Below are 25,762 nucleotides of genomic sequence, written 5' to 3'. Positions count from 1 at the left end.
CCTTCCCCTGATCCTATCAGAATAGATGACTAATGGGTAGTAAAGTGTAGTCGTGGTTATGACCATGGATTTGGGAGGGAACAAATTGCCACAGTGCAGAATTTTGCTGTGCCACTTACTTTTTTTTTTTTTTTTTAATGTTTATTTATTTTTGAGAGAGACAGAGCATGAGCAGGGGGAGGGACAGAAAGAGAAGGACACAGAATCCAAAGTGGGCTCCAGGCTTTGAGCTGTCAGCACAGAGCCCAACGTGGGGCTCGAACCCACAAACCATGAAATCATGACCTGAGCCGAAATCAAGAGTCAAGACACTTAAACGACTGAGCCACCCAGGCGCCCCATTGGTTTTTTAGCTTTGGACAAGTTACTTAACATTTGTTTGCCTTGGTTTATTCCTATGTGATATGAATATAATAGTTCCTAGTTTTCTAGAGTTATTGTCACAATAATATTTTTTATTTTTATTTTTTTACTGAAAAATTTTTTAGTGTTTTTTTTTTTTTAATACAATTTATTGTCAAGTAATGGCTAACATACAGTGTATACAGTGTGCTCTTGGTTTTGGGGGTAGAGTCCCATGATTCATCGCTCACATGCCACACCCAGTGCTCATCTCAACAAGTGCCTTTCTCAATGCCATCACCCATTTTCCCCTCTCCCCCGCACCCCCTCCCATCAGCCCTCAGTTTGTTTTCTGTATTTAAGAGTCTCTTATGGTTTGCCTCCTTCTCTGTTTGAAACTATTTTTTCCCCTTCCCTTCCCCCATGGTCTTCTGTTAAGTTTCTCAAGTTCCACATACGAGTGAAAACATGGTATCTGTCTTTCTCTGACTGACTTATTTCACTTAGCATATTGCCCTCTGGTTCCTTCCACGTTGTTATAAATGGCAAGATTTCATTCTTTCTCATTGCCAAGTAGTATTCCATTGTATATATAAATCACATCTTCTCTATCCATTCATCAGTTGATGAACATCTGGACTCTTTCCATAATTTGGCTATTGTTGATAGCACTGCTATAAACCCTGGGTTACATATGCCCCTATGAATCAGCACTCCTGTATCCTTTGGATACCTTCTTAGTAGTGCTATTGCTGGGTCATAGGATAGTTCTATTTTTAATTTTTTGCGGAACCTCCACACTTTTCCAGAGCGGCTGCACCAGTTTGCCTTCCCACCAACAGTGCAAGAGGGTTCCTGTTTCTCCACATCCTCGCCAACATCTGTTGTTTCCTGAGTTGATTTTAGCCACTCTGACTGGTGTGAGGTGGTATCTCAGTGTGGTTTTGATTTGTATTTCCTTGATGATGTGTGATGTTGAGCATGTTTTCATGTGTCTGTTGGTCATCTGGATGTCTTCTTTGGAAAAATGTCTGTTCACATCTGTTGCCCATTTCTTCACTGGAGTACTTGTTTTTTGGGTGTCAAGTTTGGTGAGTTCTTTATAGATTTTGGATACTAACCCTTTATCCGATATGCCATTTGCAGATGTCTTCTCCCATTCCGTCGGTTGCCTTTTAGTTTTGTTGATTGTTTCCTTTGCAGTGCAGAAGCTTTTTATCTTGATGAGGTCCCAATAGTTCATTTTTGCTTTCATTTCCCTTGCCTTGAGAGATGGTGACAATAACATTTTAAAGTGCTCAGGATGGCCTGGCACATGGGACTACTACTGCTGCTTAATGGCTATTCTAATTCTGGCTATCAGGATGTGCAATAAAATGGTAAGTGTAAGGACATAATGATGGGAGTTCTTTTCTTTTTTAAAAAATAAATTTTTATCGAGATATAATTGACATATGTAACATGACATTAGGCATGTGCCACATATTGATTTGATACATTTATATATTGTAATATGGTTACTACCATTGTGTTAGGTAGCACTTCTATTACATCACAGAATTATTATTTCTTTTTTCTGGTGAGAACAGTTAAGATCTAGTCTCATACCCCTTTGAAGGTTATAATACAGTATTGCCTATAATCACTATGCCATGCATTAGATGTCCGGGACTTATCTACTGGTGGCAAGTTTGTACCCTTAAACCGCATCTCCCCAACTCTCCTACGCCCTAGCCCTTGGTAACCACCAATCTACTCTTTGTTTCTGTGAGTTTGGGTTTTTTCAATTTCACAGAGAAATGATAACATATATTTGTCTTTGTCCGTCTGACTTGTCTCATTTGGCATTGTCCCTCAAGGTCCATCTATGTGGTTGCAAATGGCAGGTTTTACTTCTTTCTTATGGCTGAATATGTACACACATATATACACCACATCATAAATGGACACAGGGTGTTTCCATATCTTGATCTTTCTGAGTAATGTCGCACGAAACATCGGAGTGCTTCCATCTCTCCAGTATCCTATTTTCATTACTTTTGGATGTATATCTAGAAGTGGAATTGCTGGATCATATCGTAGTTTTGTTTTTAATGGTTTGAAAGACCTCCATACTGTTTTCTGTAGTGCTGTGCCAATTTGCCTTTCCATCAACCGTGTACAAGGGTTTCCTTTTCTCCACATCCTTGCCAACTTTTGTTAACTCTTGTCATCTTGATGACAAGGTGTGAGGTGATATTTGATTGTGGTTTTGATTTGCATTTCCCTGATGTTTACTGATGCTGACCATCTTTCTTGTGAATGGGCCCCAAGCATCACTCCTGCCAGGCTGGGCCCTAGGGCTTGGAAGGGAGTAAAGTAGAAATAGTATCTTTGTGGTCTTGAGTCACATTGAGACAGTCAACTACTTGTGACTAAATAAACCTTTTGTAAATGAAAGAAAAAAAGAGCTGTTGACCATTTTGTCTTCTTTGGAAAAATGTCGATTTGGTTCCTCTGCCCATTTTTAATTGGGTTGTTTTTTTGTTACCAAGTTGTAGGAGTTCCTTAAATATTTTGAGTATTAACTCCTTGTCACATATATGGTTTGTGAATATTTTTCCCCATTCCATAGGTTGTCTTCATTTTTTTTTTTTTCAACGTTTTTTATTTATTTTTGGGACAGAGAGAGACAGAGCATGAATGGGGGAGGGGCAGAGAGAGAGGGAGACACAGAATCGGAAACAGGCTCCAGGCTCCGAGCCATCAGCCCAGAGCCCGACGCGGGGCTCGAACTCACGGACCGCGAGATCGTGACCTGGCTGAAGTCGGACGCTTAACCGACTGCGCCACCCAGGCGCCCCTTTTTTTTTTATTTTTTTATTTTTTTATTTTTTATTTTTTTGTCTTCATTTTTTTTTTAATGTTTCTCTTGTGCAAAAGATATTTAGTTTGATACAGTTCCACTAGTTGATTTTTGCTTTTGTTGCTTGTGCTCTTTGTATCATATCTAAAAAATCATTGCCAAGACTAATGTCAGGGAACTTCCTCCCTATGTTTTCTTATAGAAGTTTACCATATCAGGTCTTAAATTTAAATCTTTAACCTATTTTGAGTTAATTTTTAGGAGTGTTGTAAAAAAAAATGTGGACATTTTAACAATATTAACTCTTTCAATCCATGAACACAAGATGACTTTTCATGTTTTGTTTTCAGTTTTTTTTTCATCAAAGTTGCAGTGTTTGGGGTATAGAAATTTCACCTTCTTGGTTGAATTTATTCCAATTTTGTTGTTTTTGGTGCTATTGTGAATGGGATTGTTTTCTTTATTTCTTTTTCATGAAATGAATTGGGGAGTGTTTTTCCCTCTTGAGTTTTTGGTAGAATTCTCCTTTAAAATCATCTGGTTATGGACTTTTCTTTGTTGGCAGGTTTTGGATTTCTGATTAAAAATCCTTACTTGTTACTGGTCTGTTCATATTTTCTGTTATTTACTGATTTAGTCTTGGTAGGCTGTATGTTTCTAGGAATGTTTTCATTTTTCTAGGTTATCCAGTTTCTTGGCATATAATTGTTTATAGTAGTCTCTTACTATCCTTTGTATTTCTGTAGTACCAGTTGTAATGTCTCCTCTTTCATTTTGTAGTGTACTTATTTGAGTCTCCTTTTTCTCTCTGTCTTGCTAAAGGCAAGGCAATTTTATCTTTTCAAAACACCAGCAGAGTTTTGTTGATCTTTTCTATTGTTTTTCTGGTCTCTGTTTCATTTATTTTCATTTTGACTATTGTTATTTCATTCTTTGCACTAACTCTGGGCTTAGTTTGTTTTTCTTTTTCTAATTTCTTGAGGTGTAGTGAGGTTCTTTATTTGAGAGGTTTCTTTTTTCTTAATGTAAGAATGTACCGCCAGAAACTTATCTTTTAGAATTACTTTTGTAGCCTCGCATAGGTTTTGGTATGTTATGTTTTTACTTTTGTTTCAAGCTATTTTTTGATTTCCTGCTTGATTGCTTTGATGTATTGGTTATTCAGGGTTGTGTTAATTTTCATATATTTATGAATTTTCTAGGTTTTCTTCTATTACTGATTTCTAGTTTCATACTATTGTGGTTGGAGAACATTTCAGTCTTTTTAAATTTCCTGAGACTTTTTTTTGATCTAACATACGATCTGTTCTGGAGAATGTTATGTTTGCACTTGAGAAGAATGTGTATTCTACTGGTGTTGGATGGAACGTTCTGTATATGTCTGTTAAGTCCCTTAGTCTGAAGAATGGCTGCAGTCCAACATTTTCTTGTTGATTTTTCTATCTGGGTGATCCATCCGTTGTTGAAGGTGGTATACTGAAGTCTCTTGCTATTACTGTACCATCTATTTCTCCCTTCAAATCTGTTAGTATTTACTTAATATATTTAGGTGCTCTGCTGTTGGGTGCATATATATTTGGGGTTGTTATATCTTCTTGACATTATTTAATGACTTTATTTTTTTGTTACCATTTTTGGCTTCAAGTCTGTTTTGTGGTATATGGATCGCCATCCCATTCTCTTTTGGTTTCTACTTGTGTGGAATATCTTATCCCATCCATTCACTCTTCACTTATGTGTATCGTTAAAACTGAAGTGGGTGTCTTGTAGGTTATATATAGTTGAGTCTTGGTTTTTTTATCCATCTAGTCACTTTATGTCTTCTCATTGGGGAATTCAATCCATTTACATTTAGAGTAATTGACAGGTAAGGATTTACTAATGCCATTTTTAAAATTGTTTTTTTTGTTTTGTAGTTCCCTTGTTCCTTTCTTCTTCTCTTGCTGCCTTCTTTTGTGAATTGATGATTTTCTGTAGTGGTATGTTTTGATGCCCCTCTCTTAATGTTTTTGACTCTACTGTAGGCTTGGAAACTTCCATAAAGCACCATATATATGTATGTATGTGTGTGTATACACATATATGAAATAGTCTTTTATGCTGATAACAATTTAACTTTGCATACAAAAACTCTACCCTTTTATTCCCCCTTTTATGTTTTTGATGTCACTATTTACCTCTTGTTATATTGTATATCTATTTAATTATTCTAGCTATAGCTGTTTTTAATGCCTTTGTGTTTAACATTTATGCTAGAATTAAGTGAATATAGCTATAGGCTTATCTTTACCAGTGTGTTGAATACTTTCATATTACTAACTAGCAATTTTTCATTTTAGCTTGAAGAATTCCTTTCAGCATTTATTATAAAGCAAGTCTAGTAGTGATGAGCACCCTCAACTTATGTTTCTTAGGGAAAGTCTTTCTCTCACCTTCATTTTTAAACTTTAAAAAAAAATTTATTTTAGAGAGAGGGAGAGTGTGTGGTGGGGCAGAGGAAGAGGGAGAGAGAGAGAGAGAGAGAGAGAGAGAGAGAGGAACAGGGGGAGAGAGAGAAAGAGAGAGAGAGAGAGAGAGAGAACGAGAGAGAGAGAATCCCAAGCTGAGCATGGATCCTGATGCAGGGCTTGATCCCATGACCCTGGGATCATGACCTGAGCCAAAATCAAGAGTCAGACACTCAACTGACTGAGCCACCCAGGCACCCCTCACCTTCATTTCTGAATGATAATTTTCGTGGGTAAAATATTCTTGGTTGACTGTTTCTTTCTTTCAGCACTTTGAACACGAATATATCATCCCATTCTCTTCTGGCTTGCAAGGATTCTACTGGCAAATCTGCTTATGGCTTTGTGTGAGAGAGACATTTTTTCTCTTGCTGCTTTTTAAATCTTCTCTTTGTTTTTGATTTTAGACAGTTTTACCATAATGTGTCCTGGAGAAGATAATTTATTTTATTAATTGAAGTATTAACACACAGTGTTTTATTAGTTTCAGGTATACCACGTAATGATGCAATAGTTGTACATATTACTCAGTGCACGAGAAGTATAGTCACTATGTGTCTCCAAACCACGTTATTATAATGTTATTGACTGTATTCCTTGTGTTGTACTTTTCATCTCTGTGACTTATTTTATTTATTTATTTTTTTTTTTGTAGCTGGAAGTTCATACTTTTTAATCCCCTTTATCTATTTTGCTTATCCCCCCACCGACCTCCCCTCTGGCTACCACCAGTTTATTCTCTGTATTTGAGTCTTTTTATTTTTTATTTTTTGTCTCTTTGTTTGTTTGTTTTTCTTAAATTCCACATGCGAATGAAATCATATGGTATTTGCCTTTGTCTGTTTGACTTACTTCACTTAGCATTATACGCTCTAGGGCTATCCATATTACAAATAGCAAGATCTCTTTCTTCCTTACAGCTGTGGGATATTCCATTACACACACACACACACACACACACACACACACCCCACATCTTCTTTATCCATTTATCTATTGGTAGACACTTGGGTTGCTTCCATTTTTTGGCTACTGTAAACAATGCTGCAGTAAACATAAGGGGTGCCTCTTAAGGGGTGAATTAGTGTTCTTGTTTTCCCAGTGGTGGAATTACTGGATCATACACTATTTCTAATTTTAATTTTTTTGAGCAGCCTCCGTACTGTTTTCCACGGTTGCTGTACCAATTTGCATTCCCACCAATGGTGCGTGAGGCTTCCTTTTTCTCCCCATGTTATTTCTTGTCTTTTTGATTCTAGCCATTCTGACAGGTATGAGGTGATATTTCATTGTGGTGTTGATTTGCATTTCTCTGATGAAGACATACATATGTCTTCTTTAGAAAATATTCAGGTCCTCTGCCCATTTTTAATAGGATTATTTTTTGGGGGGCGGGTATTGAGTTGTAGTTCTTTATATATTTTGGATTTTAACCCCTTATTGAATATATCATTTGCAGATTTCTTCTCCTGGTCAGTGGGTGGCCTTTTCATTTTGTTGATTTGTTTCCTTCATTGTGCAGAAGTTTTTTATTTTGGTGTGGTCCCAATAGTTTATTTTTGCTTTTATTTTCCTTGCCTCAGGAGACATATCTTGAAAACCGTTTCTATAACCGATGTAGAAATTATTGCCTATGTTTTTTTTTTTTTTGTGGGGAATTTTATGGTTTCCTGTCTCATATTTAGGTTTTTATTTATTTAAATTAAAACAATTTTTTTAATGTTTATTTATTTTTGAGAGAGAGCGAGAGAGAGAGTAGGGGAGAAAGAGGGAGGAAGACACAGAATCTGAAGCAGGCTCCAGGCTCTGAGCTGTCAGCACAGAGCCTGATGCAGGGCTTGAACCCACAAACCATGAGACATGATCTGAGCTGAAGTCAGATGCTTAACCAATTGAGCCACCCAGGCATCCCTATTTATTTTTTATTTTTACTTTTTAAAAATTAAAAAAAAATGTTTATTTTTGAGAGACAGACAGAGACAGAGAGCGATCAGGGGAGGGGCAGAGAGAGAGGGAGACACAGAATCCAAAGCAGGATTCTCTGAGCTATCAGCACAGAGCCTGACGTGGGGCTCGAACCCATGAACCATGAGATCATGACCTGAGCCAAAGTCAGATGCTTAACTGACTGAACCTCCCGGGTACACCTTTCTTTTTTTTTTTTTTTTTTTTACTGGTTGGTTATTTTTGAGAGAGAGAGAGAGAGAGGAGCAAGAGCGAGAGCACAAGTGGGGGAAGGGCAGAGAGAGAGGGAGACAGAATCCAAAGCAGGCTCCAGGCTCTGAGCTGTGAGCACAGAGCCCCATGTGGGGCTCGAACTCACGAATCATGAGATCATGACCTGAGCCACAGTCAGATGCTTAACCAACTGAGCCACCCAGGTGCCCCCCTTTTATTTTTACTTGTAAAGAGAAAAAGCACAAACTGGGGAGAGGGGCAGAGGGAGAAAGAGAGAGAATCTCAAACAGGCTCCCTGCTCAGCACAGAGCCTGACATGGGGGCTCAATCCCAGGGCCCTGGGGTCATGACCTGAGTGGACATCAAGAGCTTGACACTCACCCAGCTGAGCCCCCTGCACCCCACACTTAGATTTTTAACCTGAGTTTATTTTTGTGTATGGTGTAAGAGTGTTCCAGTTTCATTCTTTTACATGTAGTTGTCCAGTTTTCCTAGCACCATTTGTTGAAGAGATGGTCTTTTACCCACTGTATATCCATGGCTTTCTTTGTCATAAAGTAATTGACCATATAAGTTTGAGTTTATTTCTGGGCGCTCTATTCCATTTCATTGATCTACGTGTCTGTTTTGTGCCAGTACCGTACTGTTTCTTTCTTTCTTTTTTTTTTAAGTGCCACAGAGAAGACTGCATATTTCTTCTCTGTGCTTTTCTTTTTCTTTTTTTTAATTTTTAAGTTGTTTATTATTTACTTTTTTTGAGAGAGAGAGAGACAGAGCATGAGCAGGGGAGGGGCAGAGAGGGAGGGAGACACAGAATCCAAAACAGGCTCCAGGTTCTGAGCTGTCAGCACAGAGCTGGATGTGGGGCTCGAACTCTTGAACTGTGAGATCATGACCTGAGCCAAAGTCGGACGCTTAACTGACTGAGCCATCCAGGCACCCGAGTACCCTACTGTTTTGATGACTACAGCTTTGTAGTACATCTTGAAATCTGGAATTGTGATACCTCTACCTTTGTTCTTCTTTGCAGAAGATCATTTTGAATTGCATTTTTGTGGTGATGTCTTCCTTCGTGAATTTGAATGTCCAAATCTCTCTCTAGGTTTGGGATATGTTTAGCCATTATTTCTTTTCTTTTTTTTTTTTTTTTTTAATGTTTATTTCTGAGACAGAGAGAGAGACAGAGCATGAGTGGGGGAGGGGCAGAGAGAGAGGGAGACACAGAATCAGAAGCAGGCTCCAGGCTCTGAGCTGTCAGCACAGAGCCTGATGCGGGGCTTGAACTCACAAACCATGAGATCATGACCTGAGCCGAAGTTGGTCACTCAACCGACTGAGCCACCCAGGCGCCCCTAGCCATTATTTCTTTAAAGAGCTTTCTTTATTTCTTTAAAGAGCCATTATTTCTTTAAAGAGCATTATTTCTTTAAAGAGCTTTTTATTTCCTGGGACTCCAATGATGTGTGTTTGTTTTAATGGTTTCCGATAAGTCTTGTAGACTTTATTCCTCTCTTTTCATCTTTTTTCTTTTTGCTCGCTAGATTTCGTTTGATCTATCTTCTAGATCAAAATTCTTTGTTCTGCTTGGTTAAGGCTGCTGTTGAAGCTTTCTGTTGAATTCTTCAGTGATAATTCTTCAGCTACAAAATTTCTGATATTTTCTTATGATCTCTGTTGGACTTCTTTTTTCTTGTATTTTTTTCTAATATGAAATTGTTTCTCTCAGTTCTCTGAGCATCTTTAGAACAATTATTTTGAATTCTTTGTCAGGTAATTCCTAGATCGCCATTTCTTTGGGGCTAGTTACTAGAGGTTTATTGTATCCCCCTGCATATTTCCCTGATTCTTCATTATCCTTGTAGCCTAGTATAGTTGTCTGAATATTTGAAGAAACAGCCCCTCTTCTAGACCTATGGCCTAACTTGCTTAAGGGAAGGCATTTGTCTGTGGGTGGGCCTATGCTAGAGCATGCTGTGACCCCAGTTCTAGTGGTGCAGGGTGCCAACTGCTGGGGTATGTAGTTATGCCATAGATGGGGTGGGGCACGATGTGTCTTTGGCTCAGACCGTTGGGGTCCACGGCATTGACGCTCGTTTTTGACACTTGTTTTGGAGTCCCCAGCAGTTTGGGCCAGGGCAGGCAGTGGTGGTGGCTGGGGCTTGTGGTATGCACACACTTGGGTGTGGGGACCAGCTGCGAGAGCCAGTTAAGCGGTGAGGACCAGTTGCAGCCACATGGAGTAGTGGGGGCCAGGGCAGGCCGCAAGGGTGGGAGCCAGCTTTGGGCTCACCGGCAACAGCCTGGGCCGTTGGTGCATTCTCCTCTAGTTGCATGGTCTCCCCCTCTGGGTGTGTGCACGGTAGTGGTGGCCAGTGATAGGCATCAGGCTGGTGGTGTGCAAGTGTATAGCTGGAGAAGCTACACTTAAGTGCACACATGACGTTTGGGGTAATCCTCTGGGGTCCATGCTAGCATCTTGTATTGGAACAGCTGCAGAGGCCATGGTTGACTGCTGGTGTGGTTCAGGGGCTCTGGCGGGGGGGGGGGGGGGGTGGTGTGCACGGAGAGGTGGTGGAACGGGGAGGGACTCGGATGTCTGATGTCAGCAAATGTGAGTATCTGTGAGGCAAACGCTGGTGAAATCTACAGGGAGTCTGCCGCGGTCGTTAGTTTCTGCAGTGGCACAATCTGGGTTTTCTGCGGATCATGTCGCCGAGCTGTGAAATGTGACCTGTGACCATGCGTGGCTGCTGTTGGTAGCTTCTGCTTTTCTTCCTTGTTCCTAGCTGATGCTATGCAACTCGACTCTGCCAGTCTGGGTGGGTTGAAACTGAAGTGAGACCTTCTTGAAGCGCTCTGAAAGGCTAGAGAGGCTGATCATTCACCCCGTTTTTCCCTTTCCTGGTAAGGAGAACTCTTTCCAGCTGGGAAGAACCCTCTTGGTGCTGAGCAGTGTTGCCTTGGGTGGTCCGGGGTGGGAGGGTGGGAAAGTGCAGGCAAAATGAAGCTGTTTGTTCTCTTCCTGTGTGGTTATTCTCAGGTTTTTTGTTCCACCGTGTTGCTAAAGTTTCTGAAGTAGACTTCACAGCTCTCCTAGAGCAGTTTTTGTTCATGGATAGCTGTTGATCTTTGCGGGGGGACCGAGGCTGGGAATCTCAACGGGTCACCCGTTTTGGTGATGTGAAAAATAATTATTCAGTTCCTTTATATCTGATGGAACAAGATATTCCAGATTCCTCTTGTTCTTAACTACTGGTTTTTCTTTTTTGATCTAAAGCCCCGGGAGAGAGGTATTACTGATGGGTGGTCTGTGCTTTGCTGTGTCGAAGCTTTTTAGTTTGCTGCAGCCCCACTTGTTTATTTTTGCTTTTGTTGCCTTTGCTTGTGTGTCAAATAACATTATTGTGTTATATACTTGGCAGTTGTTAAGAGTGTAGACCAGTCACGTGAAGGGATGGATGTGTTAACTAACCCTATGGTAGTATTCATTTTCCAATATATATGTGTATCAAATCATTACTGTATACATCTTAAACTTACATTTTTTTATATTTCAATAGTATCTCCACAAAGCTGGAAAAAATGACAGATACTGTATGATCTCATTTATATGTGGAATCTAAAGAAACTGAACTCAGAGTGAATCGTGGTTGCCAGGGACCGGGAGCCAAGGGAAATAGAGAGATGCTGGTGACAGGGTGCACACTTCCAGCTCTAAGATTAACAAGTTCTGGAGATCTACTGTATAGCATTGTGAGTATAGTCTAATATTGTCAAATACTGTGTTATATAATTGAAATTTGCTAAGAGAATGGATTTTAAATGTTTTCACTACAAAAAAAGAAAGGGCAATTATATGAAGTTATGGAGGTATTTACTAACTCTGTTGTAATAATTTCACAATATATTCATATATCAAATTATCACATTGTACACCTTAAACTTACACAAAATTCTATGTCCATTTTTATCTCAATAAAGCCTGAAGAAAAGTACAAATAAAGGTGACTTATTACATTAATCTATGCTCAGGAGCTTAGACATAGCTTGGTGATGTTAATCAGATGTGTCTTTGCTGTTTATATATTTATTTTTGTGAGAGAGAGAGAGAGAGCGAGTGCTCGCATGTGCACAAGCAGGGGAGGGACAGAGAGAGAGGGAGATAGAGAATCTGAAGCAGGCTCCAGGCTCTGAGCTGTCAGCACAGAGCCTGATATGGGACTTGAACCCACAGACTGTGAGATCATGACCTGAGCCAAAGTCGGATGCTTAACCGACTGAGCCACCTAGGTGCCCTAAAAAGTTTTTTTTAATGTTTATGTATTTTTGAGAGAGAGAAGGAGAGAGAGTGTGATCAGGGGAGGGACAGAGAGAGGATCCCAAACAGGTTCCACACTGTCAGCAAGGAGCTCGACGTGGGGCTCCATCCTATGAACGGTGAGATCGTGACCTGAGCTGAAATCAAGAGTCGGATGCTTAACCCACTGAGCCACCCAGGTGCCCCAAGTTAGCTGCTTTTTGCCAAGAGTATGCTTCACATTTGGTGGTTGAAGGTCAGACTGGACTTATTCAGGGGGAAACTCTAAAGGGCTGATTCTGAGATATTTTCTTGGCAGGAGGAGTATCTTTGAGTCATTGGCAGGTTGCCACAACCTATATTTAGTTGCATGGGACTTCTGCAAAAATAATATTCAGCAATAGGGGGACTGGAGACACACAGTTTTTCCATTTCTCACCAGCCACCACATAAACTCCATCTTTTTAAAATCCAAATCCTTAATATTTTTATATGTTCCAAGGAATCAAAATTTTTGATTCGAAAGAGATTTAATGACAGTTTTGTAGAAAACATCCATAACATCTTTGAAAGATAGTTATCCAATATCTGCTTCAGTAGCTCACTCTTTGAAAGATAACCTTTTATGTATGTATGTATGTATGTACATAGGTTGTACATATGTATTTGCAAGAAGTAGCAGTTTATGTTTATATATGTATTTATTTTTTAAAATACAATTTCTTGTCAAGTTAGCTAACATACAGTGTATACAGTGTGCTCTTGACTTTGGGAGTAGATTCCCATGATTCCTTGCTTACATACAACACCCAGTGCTCATCCCAACAAGTGCCCTCCTCAATGCCCATCACCCATTTTCCCCTCTCCCCCGCACCTCCCCCCCCATCAGCCCTCAGTTTGTTCTCTGTATTTAAGAGTCTCTTATGGTTTGTTTGCCTCCCCTCTCTGTTTGAAACTATTTTTTTCCCTTTACCTTCCCTCATGGTCCTCTGTTAAGTCTCAATTCCACATATGAGTGAAAACATATGATATCTGTCTTTCTCTGACTTATTTCACTTAGCATAATGCCCTCCAGTTCCATCTGCGTTGTTGCAAATGGCAAGATTTCATTTTTTCTCATTGCCAAGTAGTATTCCATTATATATATAAACCACATTTTCATTATCCATTCATCAGTTGATGGACATTTGGGCTCTTTCCATAATTTGGCTATCGTTGATAGCACTGCTGTAAACATTGGGGTACATGTGCCCCTATGAATCAGCACTCCTGTATCCTTTGGATAATTTCCTAGTAGTGCTATTGCTGGGTCGTAGGGTAGTTCTATTTTTAATTTTTTGCAGAGCCTCCACACTTTTCTGGCTGCACCAGTTTGCATTCCCACCAACAGTGCAAGAGGGTTCCCTTTTCTCCACATCCTCGCCAGCATCTGTTGTTTCCTGAGCTGTTAATTTTAGCCACTCTGACTGGTAGGAGGTGATATCTCAATGTGGTTTTGACTTGTATTTCCCTGATGGTGAGTGATGTTGAGCGTCTTTTCATGTGTCTATTTGTCATCTGGATATCTCCTTTGGATAAGTGTCTATTCATGTCTTCCACCCATTTCTTCACTGGATTACTTGTTTTTTGGGTGTTGAGTTTGGTAAGTTCTGTATAGATTTTGAATACTAACCCTTTATCTGATATGCCATTTGCAAATATCTTCTCTCATTCCTTCAGTTGCTCTTTAGTTTTGTTGATTGTTTCCTTTGCAGTGCAGAAGCTTTTTATCTTGATGAGGTCCCAATAATTTATTTTTGCTTTTTTTTTCCTTTGCCTTCAGAGATGTGTGGAGTAAGAAGTTGCTGTGGCTGAGGTAAAAGAGGTTGTTGCCTGTTTTCTCCTCTAGAGTTTTGATGGTTTCCTGTCTCACATTTAGGTCTTTTATCCATTTTGAGTTTATTTTTGTGTATGGTGTAAGAAAATGGTCCAGTTTCATTCTTTTGCATGTTGCTGTCCGGTTCTCCCAGCACCATTTGCTAAAGAGACTGTCTTTTTTCTGTTGGATACTCTTTCCTGCTCTGTCAAAGATTAGTTGGCCTTACATTCGTGGGTACAATTCTGGGTTCTCTATTCTATTCTGTTGGTCTATGTCTGTTTTTGTGCCAATACCATACTGTCTTGATGATTGTAACTTTGTAGTAGAGGCTAAAGTCCGGGATTGTGATGCCTCCTGCTTTGGTTTTCTTTTTCAACATTGCTTTGGCTATTCAGGGTCTTTTGTGGTTCCATACAAATTTTAGGATTGTTTGTTCTAGCTCTGAGAAGAATGCTGGGGCAATTTTGATTGGGATTGCATTGAATGTGTAGATTGCTTTGGGTAGTATTGACATTTTAACAATATTTGTTCTTCCAATCTATGAGCATGGAATGTTTTTCCATTTCTTTGTGTCTTCCTCAGTTTCTTTTGTAACTTTTCTATAGTTTTCAGCATACAGATCTTTTACATCTTTGGTTAGGTTTATTCCTAGGCATTTTATGGTTCTGGTGCATTTGTAAATGGGACCAACTTCTTGATTTCTCTTTCTGTTGCTTTGTTATTGGTGTATAGAAATGCAACTGATTTCTGTACATTGATTTTGTATCCTGTGACTTTGCTGAATTCATGTATCAGTTCTAGCAGTTTTTTGGTGGAGTCTTTTGGGTTTTCCATGTAAAGTGTCATGCCATCTGTGAAAAGGGAAAGTTTGACTTCTTTTTTGCCAATTTGGATGCCATTTTGTTTTCTGATTGTTGAGGCTAGGACTTCCAACACTATGTTAAACAACAATGGTGAGAGTGGACATCCCTGTCGTGTTCCTGATCTTAGGGGGAAAGCTCTCAGTTTTTCCCCATTGGGGATGATATTAGTGGTAGGCTTTTCATATATGGCTTTTCTGATGTTAAGGTATGTTCCTTCTATCCTGACTTTCTTGAGGGTTTTTATTAAGAAAGGATGCGTTTTGTCAAATGCTTTTTCTGCATCTATTGACAGGATCATATGGTTCTTATCCTTTTTTCTACTAATGTGATGTATTGATTGAAAGTGTTGAACCAGCCCTGCAGCCCAAGAATGAATTCCACCTGATCATTGTGAATAATTCTTTTAATATACTGTTGAATTCGATTTGCTAGTATCTTGTTGAGAATTTTTGGTTCCATGTTCATCAGGAATATTGGCCTGTAATTCTCCTTTTTAGTGGGTTCTCTCTTTGGTTTGGGAATCAAGGTAATGCTGGTTTCATAGAATGAGTCCGGAAGCTTTCCTTCTATTTCTGTTTTTTGGAATGGCTTGAGAAGGATAGGTATTAACTCTGCTTTAAATGTCTGGTAGAATTCCCTTAGGAAGCCATCTGGTCCAGGACTCATTTGTTGGGAGATTTTTGATAACTGATTCAATTTTCTTTGCTGGTTATGGGCCTGTTCAAATTTTCTATTTCTTCCCATTTGAGTTTTGGTAGTATGTGGGTATCTAGGAATTTGTTCATTTCTTACAGGTTGTCCAGTGTGTTGATATATCATTTTTCACAGTATTCTCTAATAATTGTTTGTATTTCTGTGGTGTTGGTTGTGATCTCTCCTCTTTCATTTGTGATTTTATCTATTTGGGTTCTTTCCCTTCTCTTTTTGAGAAGTCTGGCTAGGGGTTTATCAGTTTTGTTTATTCTTTCAAAAAACCAGCTCTGGGATTCATTGATCTGTTCTGCCGTTTTTTGTATTCTACATTATTTATTTCTGCTCTAATCTTATTATTTCTCTTCTGCTGCTGGCTTTGGGGTTTCTTTGCTTTCTGCTTCTAGCTCCTTTAGATGTGAGATTAGGTTTTGTATTTGGGGGTTTTTTCTTGTGTCTTGAGGTAGGCCTGGATTGCAATGTATTTTCCTCTTATGACTGCCTTTGCTGCATTTGAAAGTTTGGATTGTCATGTTTTCATTTGCTTCCATATATTTTTAAATTTCTTCTTTAATTGCCTGGATGACCCATTCATTCTTTAGTACGATGTTCTTTAACATCCATGCATTTGGAGGCTTTCCAAATTTTTTCTTGTGGTTGATTTCGTTTCACAGTGTTGTGATCTGAAAATATGCATGGTTTGATCTGAATTCTTTTGTATTTATTGAAGGCTGTTTTGTGACCCAGTATGTGATCTATCTTGGAGAATGGTCCATGTGCACTTGAGAAGAATGTGTATTCTACTTTTGGATGAAAAGTTCTGAATATATCTGTCAAGTCCATCTGGTCCAGTGTATCACTCAAGGTCATTGTTTCTTTATTGATTTTTGCCTACATGATCTGTCCATTGTTGTAAGTGGAGTATTAAAGCCCCCTGCAGTTACCGTATTCTTATCGATAAGATTGCTTATGTTTGTGATTAACTGATTTATATATTTGGGTTATCTCCAGTTGGGGGCATAAACATTTACAATTGTTAGCTCTTCTTGATGGATAGAACCTGTGATTACGATATAATGCCCTTCTTCATCTCTTTAGTTTAAAGTCTAGTTTGTCTGATATAAGTATGACTACTCCAGCTTTCTTTTAATTTCCAATAGCATGAAAGATTGTTCTCTGTCCCCTTACTTTCAATCTGAAGGTGTCCTCAGATCTAAAGTGAATCTCTTGTACACAGCATATAGATGGATCTTTTTTTTTTTTTTTTTTTTTTTAATCCATTCTGATACCCTATGTCTTTTGATTGGGTCCATTTACATTCAGAGTTATTATTGAAGGATATCGATTTAGTGTCATTGTGTTATCTGTAAATTTCATGCTTGTGGTGATGTCTCTGGTCCTTTGTAGTCTTGGCAGCATTCCATTCACAGAGTCCCCTTTAGGATCACTTTCAGGGCTGGTTTAGTGGTCATGAACTCCAGTTTTTATTTGTTTGGGAAAGCTTTTATCTCTCCTTCTATTCTGAATGACAGGATAGCCTTGCAGTTAACCTTGCAGGATAAAGGATTCTTGACTGCATATTTTTCCTATTCAGCACATTGAATATTTCCTGCCACTCCCTTCTGACCTGCCAAGTTTCAGTGGACAGGTCTGCTACTACCCATATGTGTATACCCTTGTAGGTTAAGGCTGGTTTGTCCATAGCTGCTTTCAGAATTCTCTATCTTTGAATTTTGCTAGTTTCACTGTGATATGCTGTGGAGAAAACCTATTCTTGTTAAATCTTAAGGGAGTTCTCTGAGCCTCCTGGATGTCTACTTCCTTCCCCAAATTAGGGAAGTTCTCAGCTATAATTTGTTCAAGTAAACCTTCTGCCCCTTTCTGTCTCTCCTTCTTGAACTCCTGTGTATGGATATTATTGTTTCATTCAGTCACTTAGTTCTCTAATTCTCTCCTTGTGATCTAGTTTTTTCTTATCTGTCTTTTTCTTGGCTTCATCATTTTCCTTAATTTTATCTTCTATTTCACTTAGTCTCCCTTCTGCTTCTCCATCCTTGCTGTCACTGCGTCTAGTTTATTTTGTACATCATTTACACCATTTCTTAATTTGTCATGATTATTTCTTAGTTCCTTGATCTCTGCAGCAATAGATTCTCTTCTGTCTTCTATGCTTTATTCAAGCCCAGTGATGAATCTTATGACCATTTTTGTAAATTCTTGCTCAATTATATTGTTTATATTTGTTTTAAGTAATTCTCTAGCTGTCATTTCTTCCTGGAATTTCTCTTGAGGAGAATTCTTCCATTTCATCATTTTGGCTAGTTTTCCATCTTTTACATGTTTTAATAGCTTGTTATGTGTCCTGCAGCTGTGAGCACTGATATATTAAAAAGGGATCATACACTGTATAGGGCCTGGCTCTTCAGGAGGTGTTTTCAGAGTGTGTTGTCCGTTGTCCGTTGTCCGTTGTTGTGACTTTGGTTGCTTTATTTCCCAACTTGTCGTGGTGGTTTGGACCCTCCACCAGGTATGCTTTGATTTGTTCATTGAAGTAACCCTGGAAAAAATTTTAAAAGAGCCGTGCTGGAAGAAGCCTTATCCCATACAAAGAGAAATGACAAGGGCGGGGAAGAAGAAAATAAAAAAAAAGACCAGGCAGAGAATCAGAGAAACTATATAGCTTAATACAGAGAGAGAGAGAGAGAGAGGAAAAAAAATAAAGGAGATACAGAAGAGGTGTAAAAAGAATATATTAAAAATGTCTGCTTAAACAAACCAACAACCAGAATAGAGAAGGGAAGAAATAAGAGGAAGAAAAGGAAGAAAAAAACATATATATATATAATATATTTTATATATATATATAAAATATATTATATATATATAATATATATATAAAATATATATATTATATATATTATATATAATATATATAATTACATATTTTTATTATGTATAAATATACAGTATGTATTAGTATATATAGGTATATAGATAGATATAGACCAAGAATCAAATCAGAAAATGCAAAATCGTTGGACTGATGTCTGATGGTGCCTTGGAACCAGTGGTCTGGAGGAGGGGCTGTCTGGTTTGATCAGTGTCAGTCTTGCTCCATAGATACGCAGTTACCAGGCAGGGAGGGGTGTGGTTTGGTGTAGGCAGGTCCCGCCTCCACTGTGGGCCCACTGTCCTGTTCCCTGAAACCCCACCTTGTTGGTGATAGGGAGAAAAATGGCGACACCCCAGTCTCTCCTCGATGGACCGGGTGTCCCAGACCACTCTGTTCAGGCCATCCTCACAGTTCTGCATGGGAGTGAGTGGGACAGGTTTGTCCTGCTCTAAGTCTCCCGTGCCTCTCTGGCGGTCAGCTGGGATTCAAACCCCGATGTCTTAAAGGATCTCGCTCTGTGTGCCCGGGGTTCTGGGGTAGAGCCGGAGCCACTCTGCCCAGCCAGCTGACAAAAGGCCTCCGGCGGGTGGGTGCTGTGGCGTTTTGCGCCCTTAGAGTGGCTATGTACCTTCTTCCGCACTCAAGGGAGGGGACTGCTCTCTGACTGCGCCTCTGAGCACACTACCCAGCCCAGGGCTGGCTCTCCTCCCTGCCAGGTGCAAGTGCAGGGCAGCCTGCCCCAGTCGGGAGAAAGACCCACAATCCTGGATCCTGTTAGAAATTGGTGCTTTCTCCATTTTTTCTGTTCTCCAGTCCATAGTGTTTCTCTTGTCCACATACAGTCCTACACTTCTACAGCCTCTCTTTCTCTTCCTTTTCTCTCTCCACAGAAGGGGATCTCTCCCCTCTGTGTCTTCGCCACCCGTTGTATCTCTCCCAGGTTGCAATTGAGCGCCGATGGCCCACCAAGTTGTCCCCGTGGGCCCCTAGAGATGTTTCTGTGCTGTTTGAGGGACAAGGGAACTTTGGTGCCCCCTACTCCTCCACCATGTTGAAGCCACTCCGAAAGATAACCTTTTAGAATACAAATTTGGGAATTAGGCCTGGATTCAAATTAATTAAAAGTCTAATTTTGTTGGCTCTGTGGCCAGTTTAATAACTTGTCAAACTCTCAGTTTTCTCATTGGTCAAATGGGGAGTAACAATGCATATTTTTCAGGATTATTTTGAATATTGAAATGAGAAAAGCAATATATTCATCGCAGCACAGGGCATGGTAAGCTCAAATGCCTTAACCATTATTGGCATTCTTTTTCAGTGCTGATGACTAATAGCAGAACTGGTCGCTTTTAAGGAGAGGAAACCCAGGTTGAGTCATAACAACAAATAACTAAATAAGCAATAACCTTGCCAGGAAGGGCAAGCGTGAAGATGGTCTTTAGAGTGATTGGTGCTACGAACTTCTTTATAGGTTCGCACCAGTGCAAGGATTGCTTTCATTTGGCTGTGGTGTCCTATGAATTCTATTTAGGGGCCTTAGGACTCTTGATTGTCACTCTTTGTGTAGCTTCGATGGAAGTATCATAAATCTGCAATGGAAAACCAACAGGTTTATTTTTCCCAAAACTGATATTAACTTATCCCTCTTTTTATTTATTTATTTATTTATTTATTTATTTAATTTTTTATTAAAAAAATTTTTTTTAACGTTTATTTATTTTTGAGACAGAGAGAGACAGAGCATGAACGGGGGAGGGGCAGAGAGAGAGGGAGACACAGAATCAGAAGCAGGCTCCAGGCTCTGAGCCATCAGCCCAGAGCCCGACGCGGGGCTCGAACTCACGGACCGCGAGATCGTGACCTGAGTTGAAGTCGGACGCTTAACTGACTGAGCCACCCAGGCACCCCTTATCCCTCTTTTTCAACGTTTTTTTTTTTTTTTATTTTTGGGACAGAGAGAGACAGAGCATGAATGGGGGAGGGGCAGAGAGAGAGGGAGACACAAAATCGGAAACAGGCTCCAGGCTCTGAGCCATCAGCCCAGAGCCTGACGCGGGGCTCGAACTCACGGACCGCGAGATCGTGACCTGGCTGAAGTTGGACGCTTAACCGACTGCGCCACCCAGGCGCCCCATCCTCTTTTTAAAGGTAGGGTCAGAAGAAGAAAAATATGGCAGTCCAGGCTTTCTTAGTTCTTTTCAGTGCACATCAGTGCTTTCCAGTCATCGATTATCTGATCTTGTAATTAAAATGTCACTTTGAGGGCCTATCAGTTGCTAGTCATATGTAAAACTATTGATGCGTGTTTGTTTTCCTGCCATACTTTGTGGGCTTCCATTTTTAAAAAGTGGTTGGTGTATTAATTGTCTGCTTTTCGTGTGTGTTGTCCTTCCCCAGCTCCAGGTTATGATGGCCCCTCAGACAGGGACCTCTAGTCTGCATTCATTGATCACATCCCACGCCTTTTTGGTATATTTCTTTGTATTTAAATGAGGCGTCTCACAGTCAGCCTTCTTTTTGACACCCCTTTTGATCATTAGTGTCCTTAGTACCATGTGTCAGGAGTATTTCTGAGTCTGTTTCTTTGCTGTCCTGGAACAAAGGATGGTTTATATTTCAGGATCTATCACTATCATTGTCTCAACCAGAGCACTTATGTGAGCATCAAACCAGGAGAAATCCCAAGGAGAATTGGTATCGCATCTTGTGATCCAGATTTATTTACCTCTCTGAACGAGACTGAATGTAGCAGTGACTCTAATTTGTCCACACCTTCTTATAGTTTTTGTCTTGTAGCATTTGCACTGGCTCTGGGCTTGATGGTGCAATGCTTTGGCCAAGGAAAGACTACGTGATGTGAGGCAAGCAGGGATTATGTGCATTGGACTTGCTCTCTTGCTGCTCTTGGAACCCTGCTTAGTCGGCTGGAGGATGAGAGACCACACAGAGCAGATATAAGCTGTCTCAGTCGGGGCCATCCTAGATAAGTGCCTATCAATCTGGTATCTGACCAGAGATACGTGAATAGACTGAGCTGAGATGTGAATAGACTGAGCTGAGATCGGCCACCCTTGACTCAAACCAGAACTATGCAGCTGAGCCCAGCCCAATTTGCCCAAATCAGGAATTTGAGCTGAATTAATGGTTGTTGTGTTAAACTACTAAGATGGTTGGTTATACAGATAACTGATGGTCTCCCGAGCAAGTTTATTATGTATATTATAATAAAAATGAAAGTTAAAAAGGATGTGGTAAAGGCAAAGTAAATAATATTTTCAAATGATTTTAAATTTAGTGTTACTTGTTATGAGAGCAAAGTATCTGATTAGTTATAAGTTTGGTTTATTTCAGCTCTTGCTTTTAGTAACTATCAACTGTGAAACATACCTCATAACGATACATGGCTCAAAAGGGATGTGTATTATTAGCTGTACTTAACAAGTTGTGATTCTTGTTTTTCAATTCTCTTTATAAATCTTTCTGTTAAAACCAGCTGGTAAATATCTTTTTTCCTGTTATTAATCCAGTTGTTCTTGCAGACTAATGAGAGTGTTCATTTTAAATTCATTGATAAATGAGTTCAAAACCCACTGAAACCAGATTTTGAAGATTTCAAAAAGGAAGATGTATAAACCACATCCTTATATAATTTTTGGCAAAAGGAAAAACATCACAACATGGTGGAACTAATTTTTTTCTAATTATCAATTTTCTATCTGCTCTCTCCATAACACAGTTCCTTTTTTGAGGTAGTCGTCTTCTCACTGTTGAAACATCACCTTTACCTTGAAAGCACAGGTTAATTGTGTGTGTGTGTGTGTGTGCACGCATGTACGTGTGTGCTCATATGCTTTGATATCTGCTAATTAGCATACCACCGGAAGCTATTACATAGCACTGAAAAAGTCAGCAAAATTGGAACACGTCTTTTTTTTTTTTTAAGCATAGCAATATTAAGTAAGTTTCCCAATTCTTTTAAGTCATTTGCCAAAGTGAACAAGATGGTCACTTCCCATCTTGTTAAAAAAAAAAAATCACAAATATTCTAATATCTTGTTTTATGAAACTAATCATATTGTGGTATTGTAATGATTTATGATACCAACTGCCTGGAGTTAGGCCAGATTTCACAGATTAAGGGCCTAGTCCTGTGTAAGACTGCTCTCATTTCAGACACCAGTCACAAATTTGGGGGTTTCTCTGGCTTCCCTTATTTCTTATCAACCTCCTACAAATTTGGGGATTCCCATGACTCCCTCAGGTTTGATAATTTGCTAGAATAAGTCACCGGACTCAGAAGACTGCCAGCTATACTTACAGTTTTATTATAGCAAAAGGATACACATCAGAGTTATCCAAAGGGAGACACGCGTAGGGTGAGATCTGGGAGGGTCCCAGGTGTGAAGCTTTCATTGTCCCTGTGGATATGTCACCTTCCTGGCACATTAATATGTGACAGTACACACAGTATTGGCAGACAGAGGAGCTCACCTGAGCTTTGGTGCTCAGAGTTTTATCGGCATTTGTTACATAGGCATGCTTGGTTGTGTCATTTGCCATGAGGCTGAGCTCAGTCTCTGTCTCTTCCCTGGCTGGACTGGTATCTCATGGCTCAAAGCCTCAACCCTCTAGTCCCATGGCTTTTTTCTGACTTGGTCAGTCCCTATCTTGTTAGCGTCATCTTGTTAGCACAAACTAGGGGCTCACAAAGAGTGACTTCATTACCATAAAGTGTCAGGGCTCATCATGAATAACAAAGACATTCATATTACTCAGGAAATTCTAAGGATTTAGAAGTTACCTTCCAGGAACTGGGTACAAAGGTCAGCCAACTTCTTAACTATACAGATATTTAAACTGTAATATGATGCAGCATGCAGAGAATGAATGAACACGTATAGGTACAACATCAACTTCTTAAGAGTTGTGGAACCTTGGGGCACCTGGGTGGCTCAGTCGGTTCGGCTCAGGTCATGATCTCACGGTTCGTGAGTTCAAGCCCTGTGTCAGGCTCTGTGCTGACAGCTCAGAGCCAGGAGCCTGCTTCGGATTCTGTGTCTCCCTGTCTGCTCCTCGCCTGCTCACATGCTCTCTCTCTCTCTCTCAAAAATAAATAAACATTAGAAAAAAAATAAAAAAAGAAAGTTGTGGATCCTCCACTCTTTCCTCATGATAGATCCTGTACCAACATGACATGCAACAAACACTAAACTCATATGATAGTCATAAAACTTATTTTACTTAACATTTTAAATATCTAAAAATAGATGTTCTAGTATTTTATTTCTGTGCCCTAGAGGATCCTTTTTAAAAGTTTTTTTAAATGTTTTTGTTTTATTTTTGAAAGAAAGAGACAGAGTGTAAGCAGGTTAGGGTCAGAGAGAGAGAAGGAGACATAGAATCCAAAGCAGTCTCTGGGCTCTGGAGCTGTCAGCACAGAGCCTGATGTGGGGCTCGAACTCACAAACTGCGAGATCATGACCTGAGCCTAAGTCGGACACTTAACTGACTGAGCCACCCAGGCGCCCCTAGAGGATACTTTTTTAATACCAGCGGGGGTATTGTGCCCCATTTTGGAGATCACTGCTCTAGAGATCCCTTGGCTAAATTATTTAAAGTGTGCTAGGGGTACCTGGGTGGCTCAGTTGGTTAAACGTCTGACTTTGGCTCAGGTCATGATCTCATGGTTCATGAGTTCGAGCCCTATGTGGGCTCTGCTGTCAGCACAGATCCTCTACCCCTCTCTCTGCCCCTCCCCTGCTCCTCTCTTTCTCTCTCAAAAATAAACATTAAAAAAATTAAAAAAAGTAAAGAGTGCTATAGCCTGAATGTGTCCCCCCTCAAAATTCATATGTTGAATCCTAATTCCTGATGTGATGGTATTAGGAGATGGGGCATTTTGGAGGCGATAAGGTCATGAGGGTAGAACTCTCATGAATGGTATTAGTGTCTTTATAAAAGAGACCCCAAGGAACTCCCTCACCTCTTCTGCCATGGGAGGACATAGTGAGAAGATGGCCATCTTTGAACTAGGAAGGGGGATCCTCACCGGATATCCGATCTGCTGGCACCTTGATCTTAGACTTCCCAGCCTCCAGAACTGTGAGAAGTAGATTGTTATTTAAGCCACTTAGTCTGTGGGAATTTTGCTGCCCTTGACATGTCTCCCCATAGGTAGAGTGTATTTTCCTCTTCATATCAAGGCCAGGTGACTTCCACTGGCCAAAGGAATCATAGCGGATGTAATGTGTCCCTTATCTGAATAGAGGATTTGAGTGTTACTGTATGTTTCAACTTATAAGGAGCTGATCTATGATCCTAGGTTCCAGAATGAGAAAATACTAAGAGAAGAGCCAAGCACGGTTACAGTCAACCTTATGCAGACCATAAGCCTACCCGCGATGTAAGACATAAATGTCATTGTAAGCCATTCAGGTTTTGGGATTATTTGTGATATAGTATAATCCAGTTATAATGTGATTTGTCCCAGGGAAACAGAGATACCTTTGGGAACATATTTATGTATGTATGTATGTATGTATGTATGTATGTATGTATTTTTCTTTACAAACTTACATTGTTGAGGCTCTGATCATCAGTGATTATTCTCGGGAGGAGGGTGTATGCACACACACAGGCAAGTGTGCAAGTACTTGTAGAGTCTAGTAATTTGCTAGAAAATTTGCAAGAATTAGCTCTTCCCCTCTCTTGCCTCTTTTCAAAACCCTTTCCTTTTCCTTACGAAACAATTCAGTCCTAAATGAAACATTAGGTAGAGCAGAACAAGGTAGGTGTCTGTTGTAGGGTGGGGTGGGAGAGCAACAGTGGTCTGGTGCAGGTTGTCAGAGCTCAGGCAGGGTGAGAAGGGTGACTTTGCAGGGGGGTTGGCTTGATGGTGGTGCTGGAGCCCGAAAGAGTGAGGAGAACATCCCTGCAGGGATTGGAAAGTGTTTCGGGCGTCAGACCCTATGCATCCCGAGGAGAATGTCCACACGTGGCAATGGCCTGGTGTAGGGTGTCAGAAGCAGCCTGGTCTGGAGTGCCAGGGCCTGAAAGGTGAAGAAGACATCTATGTGGTGGGGAGGCCAGGTGCAGGAAGCTCAAGCAGGATGGTCCTTGCTGGGAGGTGGGGGACCCGGCACGGGTCAGGAAAGTGGCAGACCCGGTGTGGGTTTCAGAAGCCGAACGGGATGAGGAAGCCGTCCACATGGTAGCGTAGCCCTGCGTGGGGACTCAGAGCCCAGGGAGGGCGAGGAGAGCTTCCACACATCAGGGTGATCTCGTGTCGG

General features: G+C 40.2%; 1 protein-coding gene across 2 annotated transcripts in view; it reads left to right on the top strand.

Annotated features, from left to right (window-relative positions):
- The window catches only part of NECAP1 (NECAP endocytosis associated 1), a 43,677-nt gene that overhangs the window by 16,290 nt on the left and 1,625 nt on the right, over nt 1-25,762 (top strand). The window contains exon 8 of one of the 2 annotated variants that reach the window (XM_049625041.1): nt 11,433-11,518. The exons of the other annotated variant lie outside the window; for it this stretch is intronic. Coding sequence (XP_049480998.1) covers nt 11,433-11,472 — 40 coding nt within the window. The 3' untranslated portion in view covers nt 11,473-11,518. Of the gene's footprint in view, nt 1-11,432; nt 11,519-25,762 lie in introns of those variants that run through there. 2 annotated transcript variants of the gene reach the window in all.

The sequence above is a fragment of the Panthera uncia genome, chromosome B4, assembly GCF_023721935.1.
Source record: "Panthera uncia isolate 11264 chromosome B4, Puncia_PCG_1.0, whole genome shotgun sequence".
Taxonomy (NCBI): domain Eukaryota; kingdom Metazoa; phylum Chordata; class Mammalia; order Carnivora; family Felidae; genus Panthera; species Panthera uncia.
Note: the sequence above shows the minus strand (reverse complement) of the source record. Positions and strands in the feature narration are given on the sequence as shown.